The sequence below is a fragment of the Pseudorca crassidens genome, chromosome 13 (assembly GCF_039906515.1).
Source record: "Pseudorca crassidens isolate mPseCra1 chromosome 13, mPseCra1.hap1, whole genome shotgun sequence".
NCBI lineage: Eukaryota > Metazoa > Chordata > Mammalia > Artiodactyla > Delphinidae > Pseudorca > Pseudorca crassidens.
Genome location: NC_090308.1, coordinates 55505848 through 55533257, shown reverse-complemented (window position 1 = coordinate 55533257; position 27410 = coordinate 55505848). Strand labels below are relative to the sequence as shown.

General features: G+C 32.6%; 1 protein-coding gene across 6 annotated transcripts in view; it reads left to right on the top strand.

Annotated features, from left to right (window-relative positions):
- Positions 1-27410, top strand: part of GRIK2 (glutamate ionotropic receptor kainate type subunit 2) — a 642939-nt gene that overhangs the window by 603580 nt on the left and 11949 nt on the right. For all 6 annotated transcript variants that reach the window (XR_010933794.1, XM_067702471.1, XM_067702472.1 and 3 more), the window contains 2 exons: positions 4821-5046; positions 23328-23578. Coding sequence is in view for 5 of the 6 variants with exons in the window: in XM_067702471.1 (XP_067558572.1) it covers positions 4821-5046; positions 23328-23578 (477 nt within the window). In the remaining variant the exon portion in view is untranslated. The remainder of the gene's footprint in view (positions 1-4820; positions 5047-23327; positions 23579-27410) is intronic.

Sequence of the window (27410 nt, the reverse complement as noted above, 5' to 3'; positions counted from 1 at the left end):
ATTCTCTTTTATTCTACATTTCACTTGAGGTTTCCATTTTTGATATCAGATTTTTAATATGTATTTGTTCTCTGAATGCATTTTCTTTCAACAGAGTCCATTTACATTTTTTTCTTTGCATTTGTGCCGCATCTGTTACCTCTCTGAAGACATTTATGCCATTTTTATTTGTTTTGGTCTTTATAATTTAGGTTAGAGACTCACTGCAAGCTCTGGGTGCTTAGTTAAGTGTGAAAAACTATGAGCTTCACTTTAGGGTGATATAGTGGGTTGTTTTGTTGGAAATCCATGATATGTGCCTTTAGATGCAGTTGATATAGTGCAATAATTAAGACTATGAACTTGGTAGCTAATCTGCCCATGTTTGATTCCTGGTTTTGCTAGGAAGAGGCCACGTGAATTTAGGCATATTATAAAGCACTCTGTGTTTTGGTTTTCTAATTTTAGAATGGGGACAAAAATACTACCACCTACTAGAAATCTTGTAAAACTTAAAAAATTTTAATACGTATAAATAATTTAGAATAATGTTTGGCACATGCTATTATATGTGCTAACTGCTATTATTACTATTATTGTTGTTATTAATATTATTAATATTATTATTATATCTTTAGAGCAGTCCAGTTTTGCTTAAAAATATCTTCCTGGAGGAATTCAAAGAACCAAAACGGACAGAATGCTGACTGGTCTCAACATGGGCTGTAGACTCCAACCTCTTCCTTCTGGTTTCAGTATGGGCCCCGGTAGCTCCACTTCCTCCAGTGCACTCTTGTTTACTTCCCAGAGAATAAAACCTCTAGTCCTTTGCTTGGGTGGGATCGAGCAGTCACCAAGCTGCTCAGAGGTAGTTGTTTTTAAGACATTTTTTCAGTAAATTCTACTGTTGTTAGACATTTGATCATTCCGGCTTTGAGAAGGATGTAGAAATGCCAATCTCAGAAACTTTTACAGGGGAGAAGGGGGTCCTAAACGTTGGTTAGCTCAGTTACAATTCATCTATCTGCTTTCCAGCTTCCAAAATTTTGTTTTTGTTGCACCCTATCCATTTCTCTTTTGCCTTGTGGTTTCATGCCATAGGAGAGGACATGTGTTCAAAGATGATATTCAACCTTCCATCTTTGCCAGAATACTCGGTGTTTCTTAAGAAAAATAAAACACAAGCACTTGGGAGTAGTATGCTCTCTTTTTAAAAAATAATTGGAGTTACAAAAATGTCTTACTACTGCATAGTGTGTTTATGTGTACTGTCTTATATGATCCTCACAAAAACCCTGTAAGTTTAGCAAAGATATTTGACTATTATGTAAACTGGAATTAAAAGATTAACTGGCTTGCATAAGGACATATCTTCTATTAATAAGAGATATAGAATTAGTGATCATTACTTCTGGCTCAGGCCTACATTATTCAGAATTTATCTATATATTAGTTAAGTATAAGTAACCAAGTATTTATGAGTGGCCAGATTTATAGAGAAAAAAGCCTCGTAATCTTCATATTCAGCGTAAGAGTTTGTTCAGATACTTTCTTCAAATATTTTATAAGCCATCTTAGCTGCTTTAAATTTAAGGGTTTCAGTAAAATTCATGTTGTTCAGATCTTGTGTTTTTAAACCAGTGATGCACTATACCATCTTCACTACTGAAAATGATAAAAGTAATAAAATTGGCAGGCAATGCTAAAGATTAATTTTCTATTTCAACTTTCTGTAGAAGTTGTTTAAGAGTTGAATGGCATTACATACTGCACACATACACACATGCAGTCTACAAAGGTAGTAATGGCTTTTAATCTTACTTCCCATATCTTCTACGCAGCATTGTGTTTCACAGCCATAATTGAGAGATAACTGTGCTCAGTTGGAAATTGTGGTTAAAGAATGACAGCAAAACAAGCAAGCAAGCCATATAGAATGTGTGTGAGCAGCAAGTAGTCAATATTTCTAAATTGAAATATTTATTATTTGGCTTTTTATTTTTATTATGAGAAACAAAACGATTTGGGTAACTTTTCTATCAAAACCTATTATGCCATATAGGAACAATAGAAATACTTATATTTTCTGCAGACAGGAAAGATGAGTGAACCTGTACAAAAATCATAGACAATAGATTCCAGAAAATAAGAGATACTTAAGTAATAATGGAAGGTAGGAAATGATTAATAAGGACCTACTGTATAGCACAGGGAGCTCTACTCAATACTCTGTAATGGCCTATATGGGAAAAGAATCTAAAGAGGAGTGGATATTTGTATATGTGTAACTGATTCACTTTGCTGTACACCTGAAACTAACACAACATTGTAAATCTACCATACTCCAATAAAATTTTTTTTTAAAAGATAGGAAATGATTAGTTTCAAAATGAATATAAATAGTACCTTCTAGGAAATGCTCATAGAAATAAAAAATCAGTGCAGTAAAGTGTTCCAAGAATTTTATATAAAAATATATTTTTTAAAATCCTTATTTTGTCAGCTGAAGGTTAGTATTGTAGATTAGACATTTCAAATGTAAAATAACTAAATTTCACATTAATGTAAAATTAAACTATACATTTGTAAAGAATATATTAGAAATATATCTTAGTTTGTTGGGTGTGGGTTCTGTTAAAAAGATTGATGTGTTTACTTCATTAACCACAGCAAAATATTAATAATGGATACATTCATGTACTGTTAAAAATGTAATTCTCTTCTTTTAAATTGTGTTGCATAATGTTTAAACTAAAATTTTCTTTTAATGTTAAAAAAGAGAAAGACGTAATTATACTATTTAAATGATTAGTGCCATTGTAAACATTATATTCTCCCTTTGTTTTGGACAAAATTACTAGTCCTCAAGTTTTTATTTAAATTAACTCTTCAGTGATGGAACATGTTATCATGAATTGAAAATCATGTAACTAAAGCAATAAAATGTATTTATTGCTAATGTGCCTATAACTAAAATAAGGCAGAGAATTTAGGAGATTTATGAACAATACAAGTAAGAATAACTTTTTGTACACTTTTTATCTCTGCTTGATTTTTGGCCTCAATGAGTACACCCATGTTATGATATTACCCTATCAGTCTCCATTAAAGATGTTACATTTTAAATTGTCAAGAAATGAGCATGTAATTTTGATTATGTAAATTTTTAGTATTACATTTTTGGATTGTGTTTATTATCAGTCACAGATTCACTAAATCAAAAACTGTATCCAAGTTTTTTTTTTTTTTACATAAAATCTCTTTAATCCGCAGGTGAGCTCTGATTTTGATTCTATTTTGTATTTTGGCCTCACTTAATCCAAAACATTAGGAGAAAAATTCTTTACCTTTGAAAGGAAATGAACTTGTTCTAGCTATCCTCATTATGTTACTAATTTGGATAGCCAGATACATCTTTGCAAAATCTCACTATTGGTCTTAATTATTCCAATAAGAATTTCATCATAGTCTTAATTATTCCTTTCATTTCCCTTTTCTACTCCTAACATTTGATTATTTTACTTGAAAACAACTGACATGCCTCCATAGCTGCCCAAATTTGTAATCATATCAATCTTATTCTGGGGGTTCTAGCCGCCTTCTTTCCCATTTTAAACCACTGGCCTTTTAGCATGTTTTAGTGTTCACTGGAGAGCAAAGGTTTACACGTCTACCCTTTCTTAGCTCTAAAGCTACTTGTTTTTATTAAGCACTTATTGTACCTTTAGGTATTTTTCCCCCCAAAATTAAGGTTTTTCTTCCCATTTTTTCATTGAAATAATTCCAGAATTTTTCTAATATTACTGTGTACCTACGTTTTAGTGGAAGGAGTAATATCGCATTTATGTCCTGGCACATGTAGGACTAAATGCACGCTTACGCTGCAAAAGATTGCATATCTATTTATTTGAAAATAGTTTTGAATTTTCATGACAGAGCAACCAGTATGGTGAATATCCTTCGTGTTTATTGTTGCAGTATTATTTTTTGTGATTGTATAAGAATTAAACTAAGATAAAGGTTTCACAGACGAGCTTTCCATAAGCAGATGCTAACCTTTTTCCTGTTTATGTTTTACCAGTGCCTTCTGAACAAAACCCATTTCTTTCCTTTAGCAATTGATCGTACTGAAGCCCTACTGAGAATTTCCGGTTGGATGTAAAAACTCTTCTATTTTCTTGGTCCAGGAATCGTTAGTTAGTAAGACCTGAATGATTGATTTCCTGTTGTCCTGAGGCAGGTTAAAAGAAGTTCTGTGGTGTCCCGATTGTGTCTTTGCAGAAATGTAGTCATTCTTATTTGTAATATCCTTATTTGTAACAAATTCCTCTCATCTCTTCAACCTATATCTGTATGTTATCCTTGGGGGATAATGTAACATCTGTCTTATAGTCAACTGAATTCGGGGGGGAAAAAAAAAACCTCTTAGTGTCCAGTGTCTGCATCTTCCAAATTTGATGTTATAGTAATGTTGAAGGATAAAATTGTACACATGAGATATTCATGTGAGATACAAACACAAAAAACCGTCCTTATTAATCTTGTTTATTTTCTCTTGTTTATTGCCTCCTATGATTTACTAGTTGTGAACTTTTGAACATCAGGACATTTTTTATACATTTGTTAAATAAATCTGCTCTATACCTGGAAATACGATGAGGAATTGCTATGAGAAATGTTTTTATACAGATTTTGATTGTTTTGTGGCTTAGTATCACTGTTATTACTAATACAGTTATAAGGTAGGATGAGCAAACTAAATATGGTCAATTTCATCTAAATATTGTAGGATCATGTGGAAACTAAGAAATGTCTTTCTTATGTATTTTATTTTTCCCCAGAAATCAAAAATCTCCACATATGACAAAATGTGGGCCTTTATGAGTAGCAGGAGGCAGTCCGTGCTCGTCAAAAGTAATGAAGAAGGAATCCAGAGAGTCCTCACCTCTGATTATGCTTTCCTAATGGAGTCAACAACCATTGAGTTTGTCACTCAGAGGAACTGTAACCTGACACAGATTGGCGGCCTCATAGACTCCAAAGGTTATGGCGTCGGCACCCCCATGGGTAGGCTTCATGTCAGCTACTTGTTCTTTGTTCATTAATCTTAGTTGCTGTGAAAATGGAAGAAAAACAATGCCTTCATATGCCATTAGGAATCTTGCTTCAAACAAATGTATCTTGCTATGTTCTGAGACTGTATAAAGTCAGGAAGATATTTGGACATCTGCTTCTAAAGGAATAAGTAACAAAAGGAAAATTGATTTCTACCAAATGGTCAGTAGACATTTTTACTGTATCAGTGTTGAAAACATCCACAACACACCCCCCCCCCCCCCGCAAAGGACCTTCTCAATCTTACACTTAAAAAAAGTTTTTATGAATTAAGTTTTGCAACATTATTTTTTCAGATTGGTGGCTTACGAATATTGTATTTGACTTAGTTAACTAAAAGAATGAGCCACAAATGGTTACTGTGAATAATTATCTTATTTACAAGAGGTATATGTTTATTTAAGAGGAATAGCAGACTATTTACCAGGAACATATCTAGAATATTTTACACTAGGATTGATTAGTTTTAACATTCTCTTTCTTCTATATGACAAAATTCTTTTCAGTAATAATCATGGAATGAAATAATAATAATTGCCACAAAAGACAATGAAAATTTTCATTTATTGAGCTTCATATTTATGTATAATGTATATGAACATGTATATACATTCATATGATTAATGAATGTATAAATACATATTTCAGTATATATGTACATGTCATGGGCATAAAAATGGCTCCCACAAAATGTCCATGGCCTAATCCTGAGAACATAAGAATTTATTACCTTTTATGACAAAAGGGACTTTGCAGATGTGATTAAGTTAATGATCTTAAAATGGGAAGATTATCCTGGATTAACCAGGTGGGTCCAGTGTAATTGAAAAGGTCCTTAAAAGAAGGAAGCACAAGTGTCACAATTAAGAAGGTATCACAACAGAAGTAGTGAGAGAAAGAATGTGCTAGTCCACCTGGGCTGCCGTAACAAAACACCAGAGATTGGGTGCTGTAAAAATGACAGAAATTGATTTCTCACAGTTTTGGAAGCTGGAAGTCCAAGATCAAGGTACCAACAGATTTGGTGTCTGATGAGAAGCTGCTTCTTAGTTAATAGACCAGGAAGGAACAAGGAATCTATCTTGAGTCCCTTAAACAAGAGCACTAATCTCATTCATGAGGGCTCCACCCTCATGACCCAATCACACCCCACTGACCCCACCTCCAAATACCACTATACTGGGGATTAGGTTTCAATATATAAATCTTGGGGCCGGGGGACCCCATGGCAGGGAAGGGGAGGAAGAGAGAGAGAGAGAGATTGATTTGAAAATGTTACTTGGTGAACTGAAGATGGAGGAAAGGACCACAGCCTAGCAATACAGAGGACCTTTAGAAGTTAGTTTAGGAGGCAAGGAAACCAATTCTTTCCTGGAGGCCACGGAAGGAATGCAGCCCTGCAGATACCTCACTTTTAGGACTTCTGACCTATAGAACTATGGGATAATGAATTTGTGTTATTTTAAGCCCCTCAATTTGTGGTAATTTGTTAGAGCGGAAATAGGAAACTGATACAATATGCAAAGAAAACAAAATAACAGATTAACATGTTTTTATTACATCTTTTTTTTTTTTTTTAAGAAAGGGGAAAGCACTTACAGCTACTCACTGGCTATACAGTAATGAATAATGACACTATAATTTTTCTGAGCCTTAACTTCTGCAAATTTTTAATGACTTTGTCAAAACGGATCTTCATGTATTTGTGTTTAATAAATGGTATAGTCATATTTGTCCAGGTATCATTCATAATTTTATTACTTTTAATTTTGAAAAGTTTCTTTCTAACATGTTGGGCACAGATTCATAAAAATCCCATTTCATGATAAATTCCAGAAATTGCAATAGTGTCCATGTCTTTGTTTCTTTGGGATCATTTCTAACAACTTTCAAATGTCTAGGAAGTCCAAAAATTTTCCACCATAATGACTTCAAAAACTTCAACATTAAATTCTTTCATATTAGGTAAAGTTTACTCAAATTCATTATAGCTCAAAATAGTTTGAACTGGCTTTGAGAGAATTTTGAGACATTCGCTCCTGTAACATTACATATTCCTGCAATTATATAGTAGACTCAAAATAATGATTGCACAGTCATTGTGAAAGCAAAGCAAAACAAAACAAAAAAACAAGAACCTTAAGTTCTTGCTCCAAAAATATGCAAGTGTAGCTGAGCTCACATATCTTGGGGGAGTGAGCTGTATAATGAGAATTCTCCAAATTAGTTTCCAAGTGGAGTACAATGTTTATTAAAGAATAAGAAATAAATAGGTGCTAATTCAAAACTCAATAAGAGTTGGGCTGTTAAAACTCAATAGTAATTGTTTAGAAGCCGGATGAACAAAAGATATTTTCAAGAGAGGAATATTTTACTTTTGACATGTTTTGATTTGCCAGCGCTGGGTGACAGTTGTTGCTATTATTGTTTTAAAATTCTCTACACAAAATGAACCCCCTTTACTGTTTGCACAGGGAAAGGCCATCCAAAGCTTTGCCATTATTATGCCAATGTATGTATTAATTCAGAAGTTTTCTAATTAATTCTAATATATAAAAATGCTTGAGTTCTCATAATTATAGCTTAAGAAGCACTTCTTTTCAAAATGCTTTAAATTATACTTATATTCACAGTAAGGCTTGATTTTATTGCCACAGTTTTGTGTTGATGGAGTGTTCAAATCCTGGCATACTCCATAGTTAGATCCCAAATGGCTCTTTGCCTAAGAATTACCTAAAGAACTCAACAACTTCATGAGTTGATGTACCATTTATTCAGAATTTGTGATGAGTAACTTTGATAACTTTTCAAGCGTACTTGTACTCATTTATGAAAAGTTATATGAACAAATTTATGTTTTAGAAAAGAGGCTGATAATATGCTCTAAAGTATCATCATGTAGTATTTTGCACACTGATATTCTAGATTTAGCCTTGTCAATGTGATCTTAGACAAGTGACATGAAATTTATAGCTTCTAAATTTCTTTCTTTTTTTTTAATTAGTAAAATTACAGGGTGAAACTAGGAACACCTAAGGTCTATTTAATGCTAAACATAATAATGTTTCAGATAATGTACTTGACAGAGTCCCAGAGTTTGATTTAAAGTGGGCTAGAAACTACGTGGAGAAATATGATTAGCTGATGTTTTCAAACAAATTTTAAAAATCAAACACCTTCTTAAACACTTATGAGAGGAATGGAAGCAGTGATTTGATAGGTTCCCATTGCCTCACAGTTTCATTTGGAAAGAGCTGAAGAAAATAAATGCATTTTTCAGTGTTGTTTCTGGAAGGAGTGAGATTCCTATGTATCCTTACCCTCCTCTTTTAGTTTACATTGCATGGAAGAGGGCAGAGATTTTTGTCTGTTTGTTGTTGTAAGCCCACACAACAATAGTGCCTGCACTCTGTGGACCCTCAATTATTTGTTCAACAAATGAACTCTACATATGAAAATATGATGGTGCAGCAAGATTTATAAATACAGAAAACAACTTTTGGAGCTAAAGATCAGCATGGCATCTTACATTACTCAATGCGATGACCTCATTAAACAAACCTGAGTGACTGAGGGTAGTGAGAATTGAATAAGATTTGGGGAGGATGTTTGAGGACTTTAGAGTATAGCACAGATATTCTTCATTAATATTAGTTACATAATAGCACTCATAATTTCAAAATTTCTAGAATAAAGAAATTTGACTTATACTTAATATAAAACCTTAACTTGATGGGGTTTTTTGGTTTGCTTTTTTGTGTTGTAAATACAATGTACCAACGTACCAGGAATGTCTCTTATCATATTGTTTTGCTTTGAGGAAATGCTTGTTACGAATAAATCAAAATAGTAGTATATTATATAATTCTCAAAACTCCCTGAGATATTTCAGATGTGAAAGCTATTTAAAAAAAGAAAGATAACAGTTAAATCAGTTCTAGGGAAGCTGTTACAGTTTCCTGGAAACATACAAATAGCAATTTTTGTTTTCTCCCTACCCCTGACACTGTTTACTGAAAGATATTGACTTACAGGGAAAATATAAAACAATTCAAAATATTAATAAATGTATAAACTATATAACTTTTTAAATGAAGGAAAATACTGGGCACAGCATTTGGAATTTCTATTTCTTCTCATTTTAAGCTTCTCTTATATATGAGAGAAGGAAACAAATTAAACTATAAGCCTTAGGGTGTAGTTTTTTTTTCCTTTTATCTGTTCAACTCAGCTGATCAGATCCACTTTTGCCTTCCGAAGAAAGCGTAGTTATTGCAGAAAATAGTCATTGATACAGGCAAGGTCACTTGCATGAGAAACTTAAGAAATCAAGTTGAATTATATATCTAAGTGGAATCATTTCTTCGTAGTGTGTAGTTAGTTTGGTATAATAGTGTAATAAATTCGTGTTTTCATTAAAATGAATTTTTAAAAATTAGGTAATAGCACATAATAAATTTCTTTTATAGGACTTTCTTGGACTTTTAATGTAAAATTATCAGTACATATTAATAAAAATTCAAAGCATCTAATAATACTTTGGCATAGCAAAATTATAGACTAGGAAGAATATTTTACCATATTCTTCTTTATTTTCATTGCCAAATAATATTGAATTTAAATTTATTAAAATGTCTCATTACTAAAAGTTGCTTAACACATTTAACATACATTTTGTTTCTAGCCAAATTCTGAATGAGATAAATTTGAACATAATAATTTAAATTTGAAGGGATTAATATTCAAACCACTCACCTGTAGGTATTGCAATATAATTTTTGTTTCTCTTGTTCAGATAGTTTTCTTCTGTTTGACTTGATAATATTGTTCTTAACTTTAGTAAATTATATTTTATTCACTCATAACATAGTATAAAATTAAAATGATTTTGAGTATCCAATACATTATAAGTCTTAACTCATATAACTTCATCAAAGAAGTTTAATCTAGAAAGAGGCATTTCACACTTTACCCCCTCAAATATGTCTGAGAAAAAAACTTCAGGCAGTAATTTATGATTTACTGTGTCATAGCTCTGCCAACAATATGGCTTTCATCAGTTATTACTTAGTCATTAATAAATGCAATGACATGCAACTCTAGAACTTGAATGAGATTCTGACTTACCATAAATATTCAACCAACATCATAACCTGCATTTCTCAACTAGTTAATTAGCATTTGCCTTTTATATCATCTTTAATTTTTTGTAATATGTCATTTTTACTTAGTTTTAAAATTTTGTTTAATTATAAGCCAAAAAATAAAAAATAATGCATTTAGGTGTGAAAAAGTAAAGGTTATTTGAGTCTCTTTCCCAGCAAGAGTTAAGGAGATGAATCTATTCAAAGCAGAGCAATATAGGCTCGGGTTCTGGAAATTTAGATCAGTTCCAGAAATTCCCCAGGATTTTGAGTTTATACCTGCAGAAGCCATAAACTGATATGAAAATTCTGTCTTTATTAATACTGCAAATGTGATCAAGGAGAGGAACTCCCTTTGCTTTTATTGTTGCTCAGATTTTTAGATATTGTCATAGAGGTGTATGTGGTTAAGTGCAGGAGGGTAAACAGAAATACTATGTCTCTTTTGGAGTGAATATTCAGAAATATTTCAAAAATTATACATATTTTTCTTTTTTCCCCCAGAAGTCCATGCGTCCTTTTAACCTGCTAGGCCTCCTCCTGTGTGATACATCTAGGGGCCTGCCATCACCATTCATCACTCTGAGTGTGATGATTACTGCCCAAACTGTTGTGAAATCACTGAATGACTCAGATATAAGCTATTTAATTAGGGAAGCTCTGTTTACACAAAAATACCTTAGTGGAGCAATCAACAATGATGTGAAGGTAAATGCTAAATAAGCACAGACTGGTTTAATTAAGCTTGCGGTGACATTAAATCCCTTTCGTAGTTTTCCTGACTGCAGCAATGTTATTTTAATGTGATATTTACTGTATGGTAGATTTTTGAAATTGTAGGTGTTCTTACTCATAATACATTAACTGAACTTCCTTTTCATTCATTAGAATTTTTAAAAAACAACAACTGGATGGGGTAAAGCAAAAAAAGCAAATCACAGCAGTTTTCATTAAGGAATATTTAAAATGTGTGAGCAATTGCAGTCTTACCTTTTAATTCACCATAGGTGATAATCTATTTTAGCCGAACAGGGAGCGTTTCTACTTAATGGCATTTTCGGCTGCCTTGCCTCCCTTCTGACCATCCATACTAAAAGCCTTCTTGGCTTCTGTCTTTGGAATGTTGAGTGCACAGGGCGCTTTGAGGGCTAGGCAGACTCAGCAGTCCATGAGCTGGTAGGAAAACAGCAATCTAGAAAAAAATCCATTAGGGCCAGTTGCTGTTATTTTGTTTTGCTGTGTTCAATTTGGTAGAAATATTGTAAAGTGTCTGAAGGGTCCCATTAAAACTATTTCTGTTTTTAACAATGAGCTAGTGGCACACTTCATTCATTTATTGGTGCCTCCCAACTTTAATAACATATGGGGAGCACGAGTCAGCTGAAAAGGGGACGGAGGAAATTCTGCTCATGTCTGTGCCTATCGTCCAAGATGCTAAAATTTTCTATAATCTTATGTATCCTCATCTTACTTCTGGGATTAAATCAGTAGTAGGTTTCAAACAGTCCATGAATAATTATATCTGTGAACAAAATCCAAATTAAATTACTTATATCATAGTCAAAGAACTACTAAATACGTGTAATACATGAAGAATGTAATAGGCAGTGTAGAGGTGAAGTAAAGATGAATGTAAAGAGTATATTTATAAATCCTTTATAATACTAAGGTTAAATTTAATGACAATTTTATCAGACACAAAATTGTTATATACATTTTTCTTGTATTATATTTACTTACGTAATTATAAATAAGATGCATTCTTGCTTCATAACTGGATTTTAATGTTACCTTTATAAACTAATTTACAAAATATTTTATATTAATGAATACAAAATAGCTGTAGCCCTATTAGTAATTCTTAAGTAAGTTTTATCTCATTATAATGCCCTTACACATAATCAGCCTAAAGTAAAAAATGTTACAATAGGTTGTATCATGGACTCTTTATGGTAGAAGGATACCACATTGACATATGAACAATGTGAAATTTCATTCTTCACTTCTATTTTCTAATGTTAAATGCATGAGATCTCACTGCTTCTTCATTTCTTGTTATTTGATAAAGTGAGAGATGTAGAATTGGTACTGAGGGAGAGGTTGTTTATTTAAGGCAGATGTTGGTGTTTATAAAAATAGAAATCAGTATGAAAAGCATGTTTTTTCCCTGTTTTGCTCACCATCCATTTCTAGAATTCCCAATTCATCATATAATAAGTACTGTAATATTCATCATTATAGATGCATAATATTGCTGGCCTTCAGTTCTTCAGCTTTACAGAAATGAATGAATACATTTGTCTTGATTAGTTGAACATAATGCACAAAAATTGATGCAAATTATTCATCTTTCTGCAGGTCAAACCTTCCATTAAAATGCATTCTATTTTTTTCATTGCATAGGCAGCATAATTTTAATGCTGGTGAAGTAATTTTGCAAGTCTAAATCGAGATCTAATAATTTTCAGAGCCTGAATTAAACAAACAAAAAAAAGCACCAAATTACCCCTGTAGAAGCTGTATTTTCCTGGCATATTTGTTAAAGTCTTAGATTTCATGTCACTGAAAACAGATGAGTCTCAGTAAGCTATGCCTGCTCCACAGACATCATCAACAGACTCTGCAGGCTAGAATCTAGGAAGCGTCCACAGGGAATTTGATGAATTGCGAGCACCAGTGCGAGCAGCCTTCATGAATATTGTAAATGCTGATGAAATGGTACCTAAACAATGAATAAATGGATAATTCTCATGAAAACAGAGTGAGTTCCGATAGACTTTATATGCAAACATTAGAACATTAATTCATTTTGTTTGTGTCTTGTGGTGATTACTCCAAGGCCATGGGTTCAAATCCCATTACAGATTAGTTAGCCAGAATGTGCCAGACTGTCATCCTTTCGTTAGCAAGACTAAGTAAGATCAATGAATCACTCATATTGGGGAAAAAATGGTCAAAACATAGTGGTGAAATGTATAAGCACTAAATTCTGAAGATGAATGCCTTGCATTTGCTGGCCCTCATGTGAAGGCATATTCTTATCATGCTGTATAGAATATGTGGCCTTTGTAGACAGATGACTTATGTGCAAATCTTAGTTCCAACTGAGTGTCCTAGGTGTCCTAAGTGAAGTTACTATGCCTCCCAGAGACTCAGCATTCTTATTGGTAAATGGGTAGAATCATGTCTACATAATTAGATTGCAATAAGTATTAAACATCAAATTTATAGTATTTGGATCAGAACATATGCACCACAAATAATTCTGAAGGACTGTTCTGAAGAAGTATTTTATAAGTAAAATGATGTATTTGTGGTTTTTAAGTCATTTGCATTTTACCCTTTTTCTCTCTATTCTTTATTTTTAGTAATATTGAATGTATTGTAGGTAAGACGTATTGTTAATATGATCCATTCCTAACTAATTAGAAATCATTTCCTATGGAACCCAACCAGGATTTTAACATCAGCCAATCAGTATATTGTATTTAAATAACCATGATTTGGTTACTTAGAAGGTTATTGACATCTATTATAAAGATGAGACAATTTCTATTGTTGGGCATTATATAAATAAAGTTTTTCCTTCTCTGAACATTTCCTGAATGTTTAGTAAACAGAGTCCAAGACATATTCAGAGATTATCTCTGAAGACATGTATGTTTCCTTTTAATTTTGTCAATCTATAAGAAATTTTATCACTCTTCAACCTGCTTGGATCTGTAAAATAATGATCATTAAATATACATCATCCCCTTTCTTAAGGAGATAGACTTGGAAAAACAACTTTAACATCAAATAGAGAAAATAGAATATTGAACACAAACAAGTAGTCTGTTATTTAATGTAGGGACTCAGAGTGGTAGAATTCACTGAGAACCAAAGTTCAGTTAGGCCAAATTGAAAAAGGGACTTGAGCTCTACCTTAAAGGATGGGTACTTTACTCTCCTGAAAAAGTTATTCTCTCTCCCAATTTTGGGATTCTTGAAGATTAAGTAGATTGAGGATTTTATTTAAAATGGTCCAACTTTTATAATTCATTCATTAAAGTTTAATATTGGACTTGGGAAAAAACACAATAGCAAAGAAACTATTCCTGACATTTCCACTCTTACTGCTCTTCAAATGATTATTATGCAGATGAAAAATTGTAAGAAAAGCAGCGTTTCTAGAATGAAACTATTTCTGTTTTCATATTTTGTGTCAGCGTTACATGATTTAATACCCAGAGAAGAAATGTGACTACAAATCTACTTCACCAGCCGCTTTTAACTAATATGTATGAAATACGTCAGAACCAGTGAAAATAGTTTACTGTTTCATTATGTGCTGATAACATTTGCCCTTCTTATCCTTTTTCACATAAGTCAAAGAATATTCAGAATATGAATAAAAGGCAAATGGCTAAAATACATAATCTATAATATGAATTTTTTATTGATACATTTTGTATACCTCATATAACCATCTCCTTCTGTGATCTTAGATACTTAAATTTCCTCCTGAGGATTCTACAACTATTCCTTTAAGTAGAGTGCATTCAAGTTACTTTTCTATAGAGGTCATAACATTTTGAATTTTAACATCTACAACAAAGAAAAAAACCTCAACCTCTATCCAATTTAAGCCAGTTATAGATTTTGAATATAAGTACTTAAAATTTCTTTTAAAATTACTGTATATTAAATGTCCTGGGTGGTACATACACTTGATGTCTATATACATTTGCTCCGTAAATCCATGTAGTCTCTACTTCATAGCTTTTTATCTCTCTTCTCTTATTTCTACATTAACAGTGTCATTTATATTTGGTTCCATTCCACCGTGACATCCTGAAGTTAGTTCTATCCTCTATTATCTAGAAGAAATGAACAAAGTGGGTGGGATGCTCTATCATTTTCCTTTCTCATATATACTTTTCTAAACCAATAATGCAAATAGAAAGAAAAATAGAGGAAAAGCAGGTGAAAGGCAGCCAAAGAGAAAGAAGAGTTATTGTCCCTACTCTTCTTTTCAAAGTTATGAAGCCTTTTTTGTGTACCTGATCAGCAGACTAAGATAGTTCCATCTGTCACGTGGTTCTACAATATGGTGTTCTTTATTATAATGATCCTCAAACTTGTAAAGGTTATTCACATATGTGTTTTGTGTTGCAGTGAAAACTCTAGGAGGGCAGGGCTCCTATTACATTGTTCATCACTGTATGCCTAGAATCTAGCACCTGTGTATGTATATCTAATAATTAATAGTAAAAAAAAAGATGCATGCATGGTCCTTGCCTTTGGGACACTCATATCAATCTAGTAGGAAAAGATATATAGCAAGACATTGGAATATGATGCACCAAATGTACTAGACTACCTGCAATGTGCTATGGCACCAAAGAAGAGGGATCCTGTGTATCTCTGTGGCAGCCAAGGAAAAGTGTGCAAAGATCATTGGAGGAAGTATGGAAACAGGATTCTCCAGGGAATGGGAAATACAACTTCGTAGTTTGTATTGCTGGCATGTTAGGTGTGAGGAGAAGAGGATAAAGTCCGAGAAGCTTGTGTTAGGTTGGAGAAAGGGGTTGTACGACATCTTTAGGAATCGAGGGTATTCTATAGCTTTAGAGCACCATTAAAAAAAATTTAAGCAGGAAAATGATGTTCATAAATTTCCAATGTGGAAAGATTACTAGGTATCATGGAAGACTGATCAATTTAGCTCTCATTTACCATTCTGTGATTAAATGTTATGGGTTGATAATTTGTTTTCAGGATGAGATTAATCTCCTTTAATTTTTATGATTATCACTCATGGATTCCTTATACTCCTATCATATTGAGATTTTTCGATAGAATACCTTCAAAAGAAAATACAAAGAGCGATGACAGTAACTTCACACCAGTTTAGCTTTTATGTAATAGGAAATCTGAAATGGACCCCATGCAGTGTTTAGTTGCTACATATATTAAATGCTTCATTTGAAATAAATGTATTATAATTATTAGATATAGATTAGATAAAGATATATAGTTTGGGTTCATAAGAAATGACTGAGGGTAAAATTGCAGGCATGTGTGACCAACTGTTAAGTAATTAATATTTTATTTATGCATGTATTCATTCCAGAAATATTGTCTTCACTGTGTGCCAGGTGTTATACTAAGAAAGGAAATACAACACTGTCCTTATGAAATCTACAGCCTGTTAGGGTAAATGAGCATTAAACAAATAGTCACAGAAATTATTTTTTAGTTACAAACTGAGATAAGTTCTATAGAGGAAAATAACAATGATGCTTGGTATTGTATAACAGCATTGTTGACTGAATACGGCATGAAACTGGAAAATAGCAATTTAAAATGGAATCTGAAACGTAAATATAAAATTTGACTTAGCACTTCTTAAAAACAAATATGGGAGAGACAGTGTCCTAAGAGATAATAAAACCCATCTTTCACTGAGAAAAAGGCTCTAAGAAAATGTGGTCTGGTTCCAATTTTATTGGAAGATTTTATCATGGAAATAATGGTAAAAAGAGATAAAGCTCTATAAGTACCCAAAATACGTTGTGCATTTAGGGCACCCAGCACTCATCTCAGCATAGGAAGCAGGGAACCGTTTCATAAAATATAACATTGCCAGCACCACTGTAATTTAAGAAAGAAGGTTGATGGCCCCAGCAGATAGCCTCAGATCTTTTGTGCTCGCAGGTCTTTTACTTATTAAGGCACTGGCCAAGGCCACTGACAGTTGATATAAGTGCAATGACGGCATAAAAATTTATAAACTTGTCACCCAAACTTATTCTAGATGGTTAACACTAAAAGTGTGAAACAAGTCTGTTTATGAACTCTTATTTGTTCTACTGAATTTAATAAGAACCTGAGAAGGTGTCAAATATCACAAGTTCTGCCTTAACATATTTTGACTATATCATAATGGATATATCATAATGGATTCAGTGTTTCATTCAAAAAGCATTTGTTTAATGCTTATTGTGTGATAGGCGCTGTGCTAGATGCTGGATGAAATAAGATGAATAATGGATGGTTGATTATCTATAACTGATAGGTAGTCTGATTTTTAAGTCATTATGTAAAGGGCTTCAAGTATTTGGGTATGTGTCTTAGAAACATTTATCAGATTAAACACTTTCAAAGAAGAGGAATAATTAAGGAATTATTGAAGCTTTTTGAGGCAAATCATTGATATAATATACACTTAGTGATTATAGTATAGTCACATACCCACAAGACGTGTAAGTTACTATTCTTCAGAAAGTGCAAGAAAGTATACTTGGAGAAATGACAAGCTAGAGGAAACTTAAAATTATGAGTAGTCTACCTCATAAAAATATCTTCCCAGACCCAAAGAAAACAAACACCAGGATGTTACCTAATTCTCTGTCATACACAGCACATAATATCATCATGATGAGCTGAAATAACTATGAAATATAAAACAAAGGAAATTAAAGTTCTTTAGGAAGTGGGCAGTAGGGATTTGTCATTATAAGTAACGGAAATACTTAGCCAGCCCCTTAGAATTTTAACAAAATATTTAAAGGATTTGGGTGCTATTAGGAAAAACAAAAGCTGTGTATTTTTCCCCAAAATTGGTTTCATCAGTTTTGATATACAAATATATTTAAATAATAACTCTTGTAACTTTTGTCCCTCAGAAGTATTTTGTAAAGAGACTTAAAAGCTGGGCATGAAGACATGTCTTAAAGTAAGTATTGTGATGCGAATTCTTATGAGCTCATGCTCATGATGCATATGGAGCTAATAGATGAAAAAGGACGTGCAAAAAATCTGCTACTTGATCAGTAGTGCTGTGATAATGTGTAAATTCAAAGCTAAGCAGGGACAAGCAGGAGATCTAACAAGAAACAACTTATTTTTGACAGAGAGAGCTGATGTAGTAAGAGTAGTAATTCTTGTTATCTAAGGCAGTGCTTTTCAAATTGAGGTTAAAATAAAATAATTGACAGGGACATTAATAGATATGAATGTAAAAGTTCTTCCACTAAAAATAAATGTAATCATTTCAAATATATTTTTTAACTTTTTCCTTTGATGGAGAGATGGAAACCTTTTATTTTGTTAACGTATAATGTGAATTTACAAAAGATATATTTGTTATGGAGTATTCTTCAAGCTTATCTGACCAATGAATTCTTCAAAAGTGAAACACAGAAGTACATTTCCCAAAAAGAGAAGTGTGTGGGGAAAATCCAGTTTAGGAAATATTGGTATAATGAGATTTAGAAAGAGATATTTGCAGAAAGCAAGAGTGATTTTTTTTCTGACCTTTGTAATTGATTAAAGCATGCAGAAGCTTGATTTGAAAGTAAGGAAACTTCTGGCAGTATGGATGGGATATCTCCAGTATGTGTATGGATAATGTGATTTATTTCACTAAAGCATGGTAAGTATTAGACTTGTTGTGCAACCTTTAAAGAAAAGCTATTTATCAATCACTAAGCCTCCTCAAGAATTAAACGTAATGCTAACTCCATTTCCTTTATCATTTCTATATTATCTAGATGTACTGAATAGGATAAGGAAAATGTTTGGTACATACTTACATTGGTGTGTTTGTAAAGAGCATGAAAAGGACAATCAAATGAGCAAATGAATAAACTATGTGTAGTAGATTTAGACATTAGAACCAAGTATGTATAACAATGTGTGTATTCCATTCTATAAGTAAGAAACATCAAATGACAGAAAGGAAGGGGAGGAGGGAGGGGATGTGGGAGAGGAGGGAGGGAAAAGAAAAGAGAGGGGGAGGGGAAGGAAAGGAAAGGGAGGAAAGGAAACAAAAAGAATGTACGAAAAAGAAGGAAGGAAAGGTAACAAGGAAGGTAGGGAAGAGGAAGGAGGGCAGAAAGTAAGGAAGAGAGGAGTCAATTCAATTTGATAAGCCCAGCAAGTTGGCTCTGAACTACTTGGTGAGATTTGTATTAATTGTTTATAACAAATCACAGTTTATTTTCCTAAGGAGCTTTTAGTCAATTTGTTGGGAGGAATGTTAATGAAATTATAATTTTATGTAAAATTCTTTGATCTATGTAAAATTCTTTGATCTATGTAAAATTTAACATTTAGGGACATTTGGAGATGAATTTTTTTATCGAGGAAATTCTGAATAGGTGCATTTGTAGGTTTTATTTATGCCCACACATATACTGCTGCTGTATATCACTCAAAACTGCCTTTATGCCTCCTTCAAGTGTTCTTCTGAGCCCCACGTCTTATGCATCTGATACATCAAGGGACTTCACTATGTAGTAATCATATGTCTTTCTTTCTTCCTTGTTTTCTCCCTCCTTCCCTCCCTCTCTCTCTCTTTCTTCTTTCTTTCTTCCTTCCTTCCTTCCTCTCTCCCTTTCTCTCTCTCCCTCTCTCTCTGTCTCTTTCATGTAAGCGAGAACCATTTTTATCTGGTAAATGGGATCTTTCTGCAACTTGAAAAAAAGACCATTTTTAAAACACAATCGTTCCTTACTGTTAGTATGGAGCATGTGTTTAAACAACCAAAGAAAGTCTCACTGTGAGCAAGAATACAAATGAAACTAAAACCAGAGATTGCATAGTGAAAATCAAAGAGCTAAATTCAGTTTTAAGAGGTGTTTGCCTTATCCTGCATGATGTTTTTTAAAAGTAATTTATTTGTGAAAATTTTAATGTAGAAAATTTTAGACAAAATATCTCCTGGGATATAATTAAAGTTAAAATGTCTGGTAACCCTGTGTTGAAATTCTCACAGATTTTTAATAAAACTGGAACTGAAAATTATCTTTTCACATTGGATGTTATAATTTTTCAGATACTTTTGTCTAGCTTGTTTCTTCACCCATTTATGGTTACCTATTTGTTCCCTTAAGCATTTGAGGATTGACTTTTAGGTGCAATAGTATATGTTATAATAGACATGTTTACAATTTCCTCAGTCGTTTTCTAATCAAAGTTAGGGTCCTCTTGCAAAAATATTCATCTTCCTTGGAGGCAACCTCATGGTGCGTTAACCCCAGCTTCTCCCAGGTGCCACTCAATGCCCTCATAGTTCTTGGCTTGCCAGCATGTGGTTTGAGGCTGGGTTCATATTCGGGCAAAAGTTAGACTCTATCTATCTAACTAAAGGCTGTTCACTTCATTAGAGCTAAGCGCATGGCTATTCACGTCACAGAGAAGATTAAAGATACTTTTATTCTTTGATCTCAATATGTCCTTGAGATTTTTCAAATAGATAAAGTTTCAAACCACTTTTGACTTCAACTAGTACCTGCTAGAAATGTGTCCCAAGGAGCAGCAAATGATGTACCAAAGAAGTAATCATTCATTATTTAATTACTGTTTTTTAAAATGAATCAGTGACAGAATGACAAATAAAGCGTGGCAATGATTTAGTGTCATTGATTATATTATCTGTATTATTTCACCCTGTTAAAAACCTCAAAATGAGGTGTATTAATTTTGTAGCTTTGATTCAAACCAAATTCTACTTACATATTATTATGTTTACACTGGAAAATAAGTGTGAGGAGGTTTGCTAGCAATAGGACATTTTCATATTTACAGTAAGTGCTGGAAATAGGAAACTCAACCAGCAAGGAATCAAGATGTTTCCATCATTTGTTGAAAAGTGGGTTGCTTTCGTTTGTCTGTGCCTTATTTTGAGAATGAAGTAGAGAATATGGTGTCTGAGTGGGTTTGGTGAGTTGACAATAAATAATATTCTTTCAATTTTTCTCAGGATGAGAAATGACCTGGCTCAAAATATTACTTAGGTAGATCAAGAATTTTTCATATTTCAAAGTCTACTTTTCATGTCACTTTCCCCCCAACATTTGCTTATAATTATACTTCCAGGCCACATTTTTATATTAGTCACCTGTGGTCATTTTCATAAGTACTATCAGTATAAAATTTGTTTCAGATACTATGTTTCTAATTGAAGGATATATTTGATAAACTACAGATCTTCTTAAAATGATTTTTTTTCTCAATCAAATGTTTATTTTGCAGGGAATATACATGGTTAATCAGAACGGTAACTCAGAGTAAATGTGACTTTGAAGCTGCTGCTAGGCTAGTTGTAGTGAATTAATGAAAACTGGATAGTCAAACAAGATGACCTTTATTTATGGTTTTTAAATACATATCCGAGGAGACCAAAAACACCCCACTGTCACTCTTATATTTTGTCAAGACTGCCTCAATCAGATATAATGCTCCTCATAATACGAAACATTGATTGAGAGTAGTTTGAAAATTAAGATAGATGATAGATATAGAGAGATGATAGAAAGGAAGAATGAAAGAACGAAAGAAAGGAAGGAAGGAAGGAAGAAAGGAAGGAAGGAAGGAAGAAAAAAAGAAAAGAAAGAAAGAAAGAAAAAGAAAGAAAGAAAGGAATAGATAGATATCCTCTATTCCAAAGGGTTTACAATCTACTTAGGAAAGTAGATCACATCTTGAAAGGTAAATAATAGTAATACTAGGTGACCTAGCCTGAGTGTCCAGTGAGTGACCAAGGTAGAAAATAATATGGGCTAGGCTAATCCATTGAAATCTGAAATGGCTAAGGGGCAGAATTTACACTGAACATTTTCATCAGAGTAGTATTTGGAAGAGAGTATAGGAAGGAAACTTAGAAGCAGAGATTCCCCTGCTATAATTATAATTATAGTTAGGAGTTGTTGCACAATAAAAATAAAATATTTAAGTTCTAATTATAGGAATGGATAATGCCCCCTTTTAGGAAAGCTGTGAAAAAATATATAGAAGCCATATAAACATTTCTTCTGCATAGATTGAAGATTATGTTAAAGAAACAGCTCTCCACCTGGATTTGGTAGATCTTCAGTCCTCCAACTTTTACCATAAGCTACTAACTTTTTTTGATTTTTCTTTGTATTTCTGCTTTTTAGTTTGCCTACTCTTGCTAAAAGAGCAACACTGAATTAGTCCTGTTACATTAATCAAGTAAAAAGAAGACAGTGCTATCCCTTATGAGGCAGAATAGTTTCCTCATAAGGTTTTTAATTGCTCTTAGCAAAAATATATCTTTAGGTGCAAATGTAGGTATATTTAAATCAAAACAAAATCACAGATAACATAGAGTATGAGCTGAAATTAGTGTTTTTCTACAAGCGGAAAAACACTTATGGATGAATCTGTGCAGAAAAATGGAATGTGCAGTATAGTGTTTTAGGAAGGAAGATTAAACTTTAGAAACAGGCTATTTTCTGGGTGGGAAAAAGCAGTAAGACCAATCCCTTGGGACAGATGTTGAAAGATGCATATAGTTCAGTATTATTCCATGCTTCTGGGCAACCAATTAGAAAAGTTATTACTTATCATGTAATAGCTAATACAGATGAATATCTACCCCCATCAGCATAAATACTATAAATTTCACTTATATTGTTGCCTCCACTGAAAAGAATATTTCTTTCCAAAGTGTAAAACGATAAATAAACAACCAAAAAAAATCTTACAATGTGTTGCCATGACGATTTTTGAATGACCCAAGTTTGTATAAACCTGTTACTTCTGTTATTTGTATCAAATATGAGTGATTATTTATCTGCAAGTATTAGCCACCCCTGAATAGAGCTTGTTAATCATGATCACTTTAAATTATTGCACTTAATCATGGGAAACACCATTTTTTGCACAACTTTCCTAAAAATTGAGGTTACTGTTTTATCAATGCTCTGTTTTCAGTGTTGAATGATTCCTAGACATTAACTAAATATCCTTGCCCTCTATCCATTTCCTTTTGTAGATCTTTACTTACCGTTTTATTATTTTTCCAATGGTCTGAGTTGAGCCTGCCTTTAAGAGAGAGGTATTTTCCTCTTTCAAAACAAAATGTTATCTTACCCTTCAAAATCAGAAAAGGCCACCTACCCTATTTATTTTGTTAAACTTCTATTTTCTGCCATTTTCCAGTTGTTTTTTGCTTCTGAAAATAAATTCTGGCATACTTTGGAGCGTTTGGAAAGAGCTCTATTGTCTCATCATGTAACCTTTAATTATGAAATTTTGGGTTCCTGGAAAGCATTAACGAACCCTCTCCTTTCTTAGGTTCTCCATATAGAGACAAAATCACCATAGCAATTCTTCAGCTGCAAGAGGAAGGCAAGCTGCACATGATGAAGGAGAAGTGGTGGAGGGGCAATGGGTGTCCAGAGGAGGAGAGCAAAGAGGCCAGTGCCCTGGGGGTTCAAAATATTGGTGGCATCTTCATTGTTCTTGCAGCCGGCTTGGTGCTCTCTGTTTTTGTGGCAGTGGGAGAGTTTTTGTACAAATCCAAAAAAAACGCTCAATTGGAAAAGGTAAATGTCACTCTTTTACAACTTAAAACAATCTTTGTTATAATAAAACGAACTTTTTAATCTTTCCAACCAAGGGAAATACTTAGACCTGTGTTAATGGTCTTCTGCCACTCATTGTATAACAAAGGTTCATAGAACTCAGAATTACCTTCGTAATTTTTAATTTAAATGTAATATTTTAAATTGAAGCCAACTTCAGGACCAGTAACTATTTTTCGTCTTACTGAAGTCTGAAAATGGAGAAACTTTTGCTGCTCGAAGTTCACTGTGGTTAGTTTATTAGGGGAATATAATTAATGAAGGAAGCAAAACTCAGAAACTGTAATATGAAGAAAAAATTTCTCTGCAGATAAAAAGTGCTTTAAGATATGATACTCATTAACAGTTTCAAGTTAGAGAGTAAATGAAATATTTATTTGAAGATTTTTGGTCCAATAATTTCTAATTTGGAAAGATCATAATATGCATTGTGGAAATTTTAATTAATTTTCTACATTAATGAATATGTGAGAATATTGTGGTTTCTTCTTTGCCACTTAATGTTATTAATGCATCCTTTATTGCCTTGCACCTGAGTCTTTAGAAGAATATATATAAATCTCAAAAATATTGAGACTATTGCAATTTTCTTAATATTTTATTATATTTAGTCTTTTGTATAAATGTTTTTATATTCTATTCTTAAAAAAGGCTGTGAACCTGGTTCAGATTATATATTTCTAGTGCTATATTTCCCTTAGTTCTATAAATATAAAGATGAATATTTATAGATAAATCTTTCAGATGATACATGCTACTTTTTAATATAACTTTATGACTCTGGACGTAAAATGCTGCTTTAGCATTTTTAAGGCTTCTGGAACTTTACTTAGTCTTTTAGTATTTAAACATCTCTTTTGTTTTTAATTAAAAAACGTTTTTTAGATCTTAAATTTTAGACCCTGCATCAGAATGAGATTATATTTTGTTAAATAATTGAAAGGTTTATGAACTTTTATTGGTAAATATAAAGAGTAGAAATATATTCCTTCATCTTTAATAATTTATGATATAATTATCCTTTCTGAAATCAAGGATACAACATTCCTACATTTTACTTGACTACAGGACTTAATTCCTAGAAATAATATTTTTATAAATGACTATTTTGATAGCCCCATTCTGTCTATAAGTAAAATAACCAATTCAAAGGTTTGAAAAATTTGGACAGTTATATATTTTCCCACAATATTCAGGATGGCTATATCTACTGACTTGCTAAATCAAATATCTTTTGCACTGGTGTGACTGAAAATTAAGTCTAAGTACACTTTTTATGTTATGACCCTTATTACAATGTCAAAATGAGTTTTGGAATCAAATCCAAAGAACTAATCAGAGATGAAAATTATTAACTCTTCAATTTTTATTTTTACTATAATTTATCAATAAGTGTGATATTTGGTTAGTTAATGCTTAAAATGAGTCCAAAAATAATAGAAGAAATTTAGATTGTCTAGTTAGAACCTCAAATCATCCATATGTAGTGGTTTTCTTTCACTTATAGCTCAGTATTAAAATAAAACACATACATTAATCTCTTGACGGCATGCGGTAGTCTGTCGCCCTTTTCTCTCTGTATCCTGTTCATATGATTTACCTGGGCCATGTCTCTATGTACAATTATTTTATAAGCATTCTGGTTTTTTTTAAAGGACATGGGAATTTACTTTTGTAAAATCACCTTTACTTTTATTATAAATAACTAGTTTAGCTGAATTTTTCACATATCGACCAGCTCTCAATTTCTATGGACTTCTATGACCTTCTAAAACATTAGAAAAAGGAAGTCAACGTATCTTTTGGTGCTGAAGCAGATAAACTATTATATTGGAAAGAAACAACTCTGTTGATATGACATGAGCATTCTTAGTCACATTCGCCCATGTTGTCACACTGTCTCCACAAATCTTCCATAATGAAATTCAGATTCTCTAGCTAAGCAGAGGAGGCACTTCAGGATCTGTCTCTGTCCACCACTGTAGTTTTATCTTCTGCTTCTCCCCAGTTTGCACCTGTACTCTAACCACACTAAATTACTTTTAATTTTCCAAGGTCAGCCAGCTTTTTAAAATCCTCCTCCCATTTGACCTGAGCAAACTTTGTCCATTTTTCTACCTGGCAAACTCCCACTAGTCATTTTAGATTAGGCATTCAAGACTAGGCATCAACTTGCCAAGAAAGCTTTACCTAATCAATAGGTATGACGAATCTGGGTACAGGGCACGCTATTTCCACAAGGTGGTGTTAGGTTTTTATTTTCTATTCCAATGAAAAAAATATGACCTGACCTGTATATCTCATTTTTGTTAGACTTAGCTGATTTCAGAAACTATCATCATTCCAAAAACATTTGCTCCCCCTTTGAGAAAGTTGGGAATGTGTCTTGTCCATTTCAAACAACATCCATCCTTTTCTCTGGAAGCATTTGCACATCACCATTCTCCCTTAGCACACTATTTTATTCATATGTGTTTATTTCTTTTTTTAATTTAATTTCTTTTTAATTATTTTTATTTTAAAAAAAATTTTATTGGAGTATAGTTGATTTGCAATGTTGTATTAGTTTCAGGTGTACGGCAAAGTGAATCAGTTATACATGTACATATGTCCACTCTTTTTTAGATCTTTTCCCATATAGGCCATCACAGAGTATTGAGTAGAGTTCCCTGTGCTATACAGTAGGTCCTTATTAGTTACCCATTTTATATATAGTAGTGTGTATATGTCAATCCCAGTCTCCCAATTTATCCCTCCCCTCCCTTACCCCTGGTAACCATAAGTTTGTTTTCTACATCAGTAACTCTATTTCTGTTTTGTAGATAAGTTCATTTGCGTGTGGGTGCCTCTCTCCCTATTAGACTCTTACTTCCTTTAAGAAAGTAATTTTGATTTGTATTGCCAAGGTCTCAGACAGTGTCTGTTGGCGTAAGATCTTTCTTTCCTTCTTTCTTCCTTTCACCCTTGTCCCCTCCCTCCCTCTTTCTTTCCCTTTCTTTCTTTCTTTCTTTTTCTTTCTTTCCTTCCTTCTTCTCTTCTCTTTCTTCCTTCGTTCCTTCCTTTTCTTTCTTTTTCTCTTTCTTTTCTTTCTTTCTTTCTTTCTTTCTTTTTTCCCTTCCTCCCTTCCTTTTCTCTCTTTCTCTCTCTCTCTTTCTATTAAATAATGAAGTTGATTCCAGTAACTTATTTAGAAAAGTCTATCATAAAGAATAAAAAAGAACTATTTTTCCATACAATTCAAAAGAACTATGTTTATAAAGTAAATAATAATGGGTTTATTAGAAGTGATCCATTTTATTTACTGTGATCAATTAGGTTCTTGGGCTCAATTCTCTTTCATTTTTCCTGAGAAAAATATTTTATTTTGTTGGGCTATATGGTTTGTTTAATACCTTACTTAATTTATTAAAATTAGCTGTGAAATATTCCTAGATTTTCTTATAAGATCTGCATGAAAACATACAGAAATTCACAGTTTATACTTATAATTGTGTCTTTAACTGAAATTTTTAAAATTTTAAAAACAAAGTAAACATTTCAAAACTTATTCATTTACTCAACAATTATTTACTGAGAACCAAACATGAAATGAATTGTATTTACGTGTTGGAGGAAAGAAGGATATATTATTAACGACTCCAGCCCCAAAATACTTTATCATCTCTTTTCGCTTCTCTTTCTCCATTTCTTTTTTCTTTCTTTAATTTATAATATTCTAGTATTTTGTAAAAGAGCAAATTAAAATTTCTATCTTTATCTGAATAGGCAGGCAGATAAAATATACACACAGTCT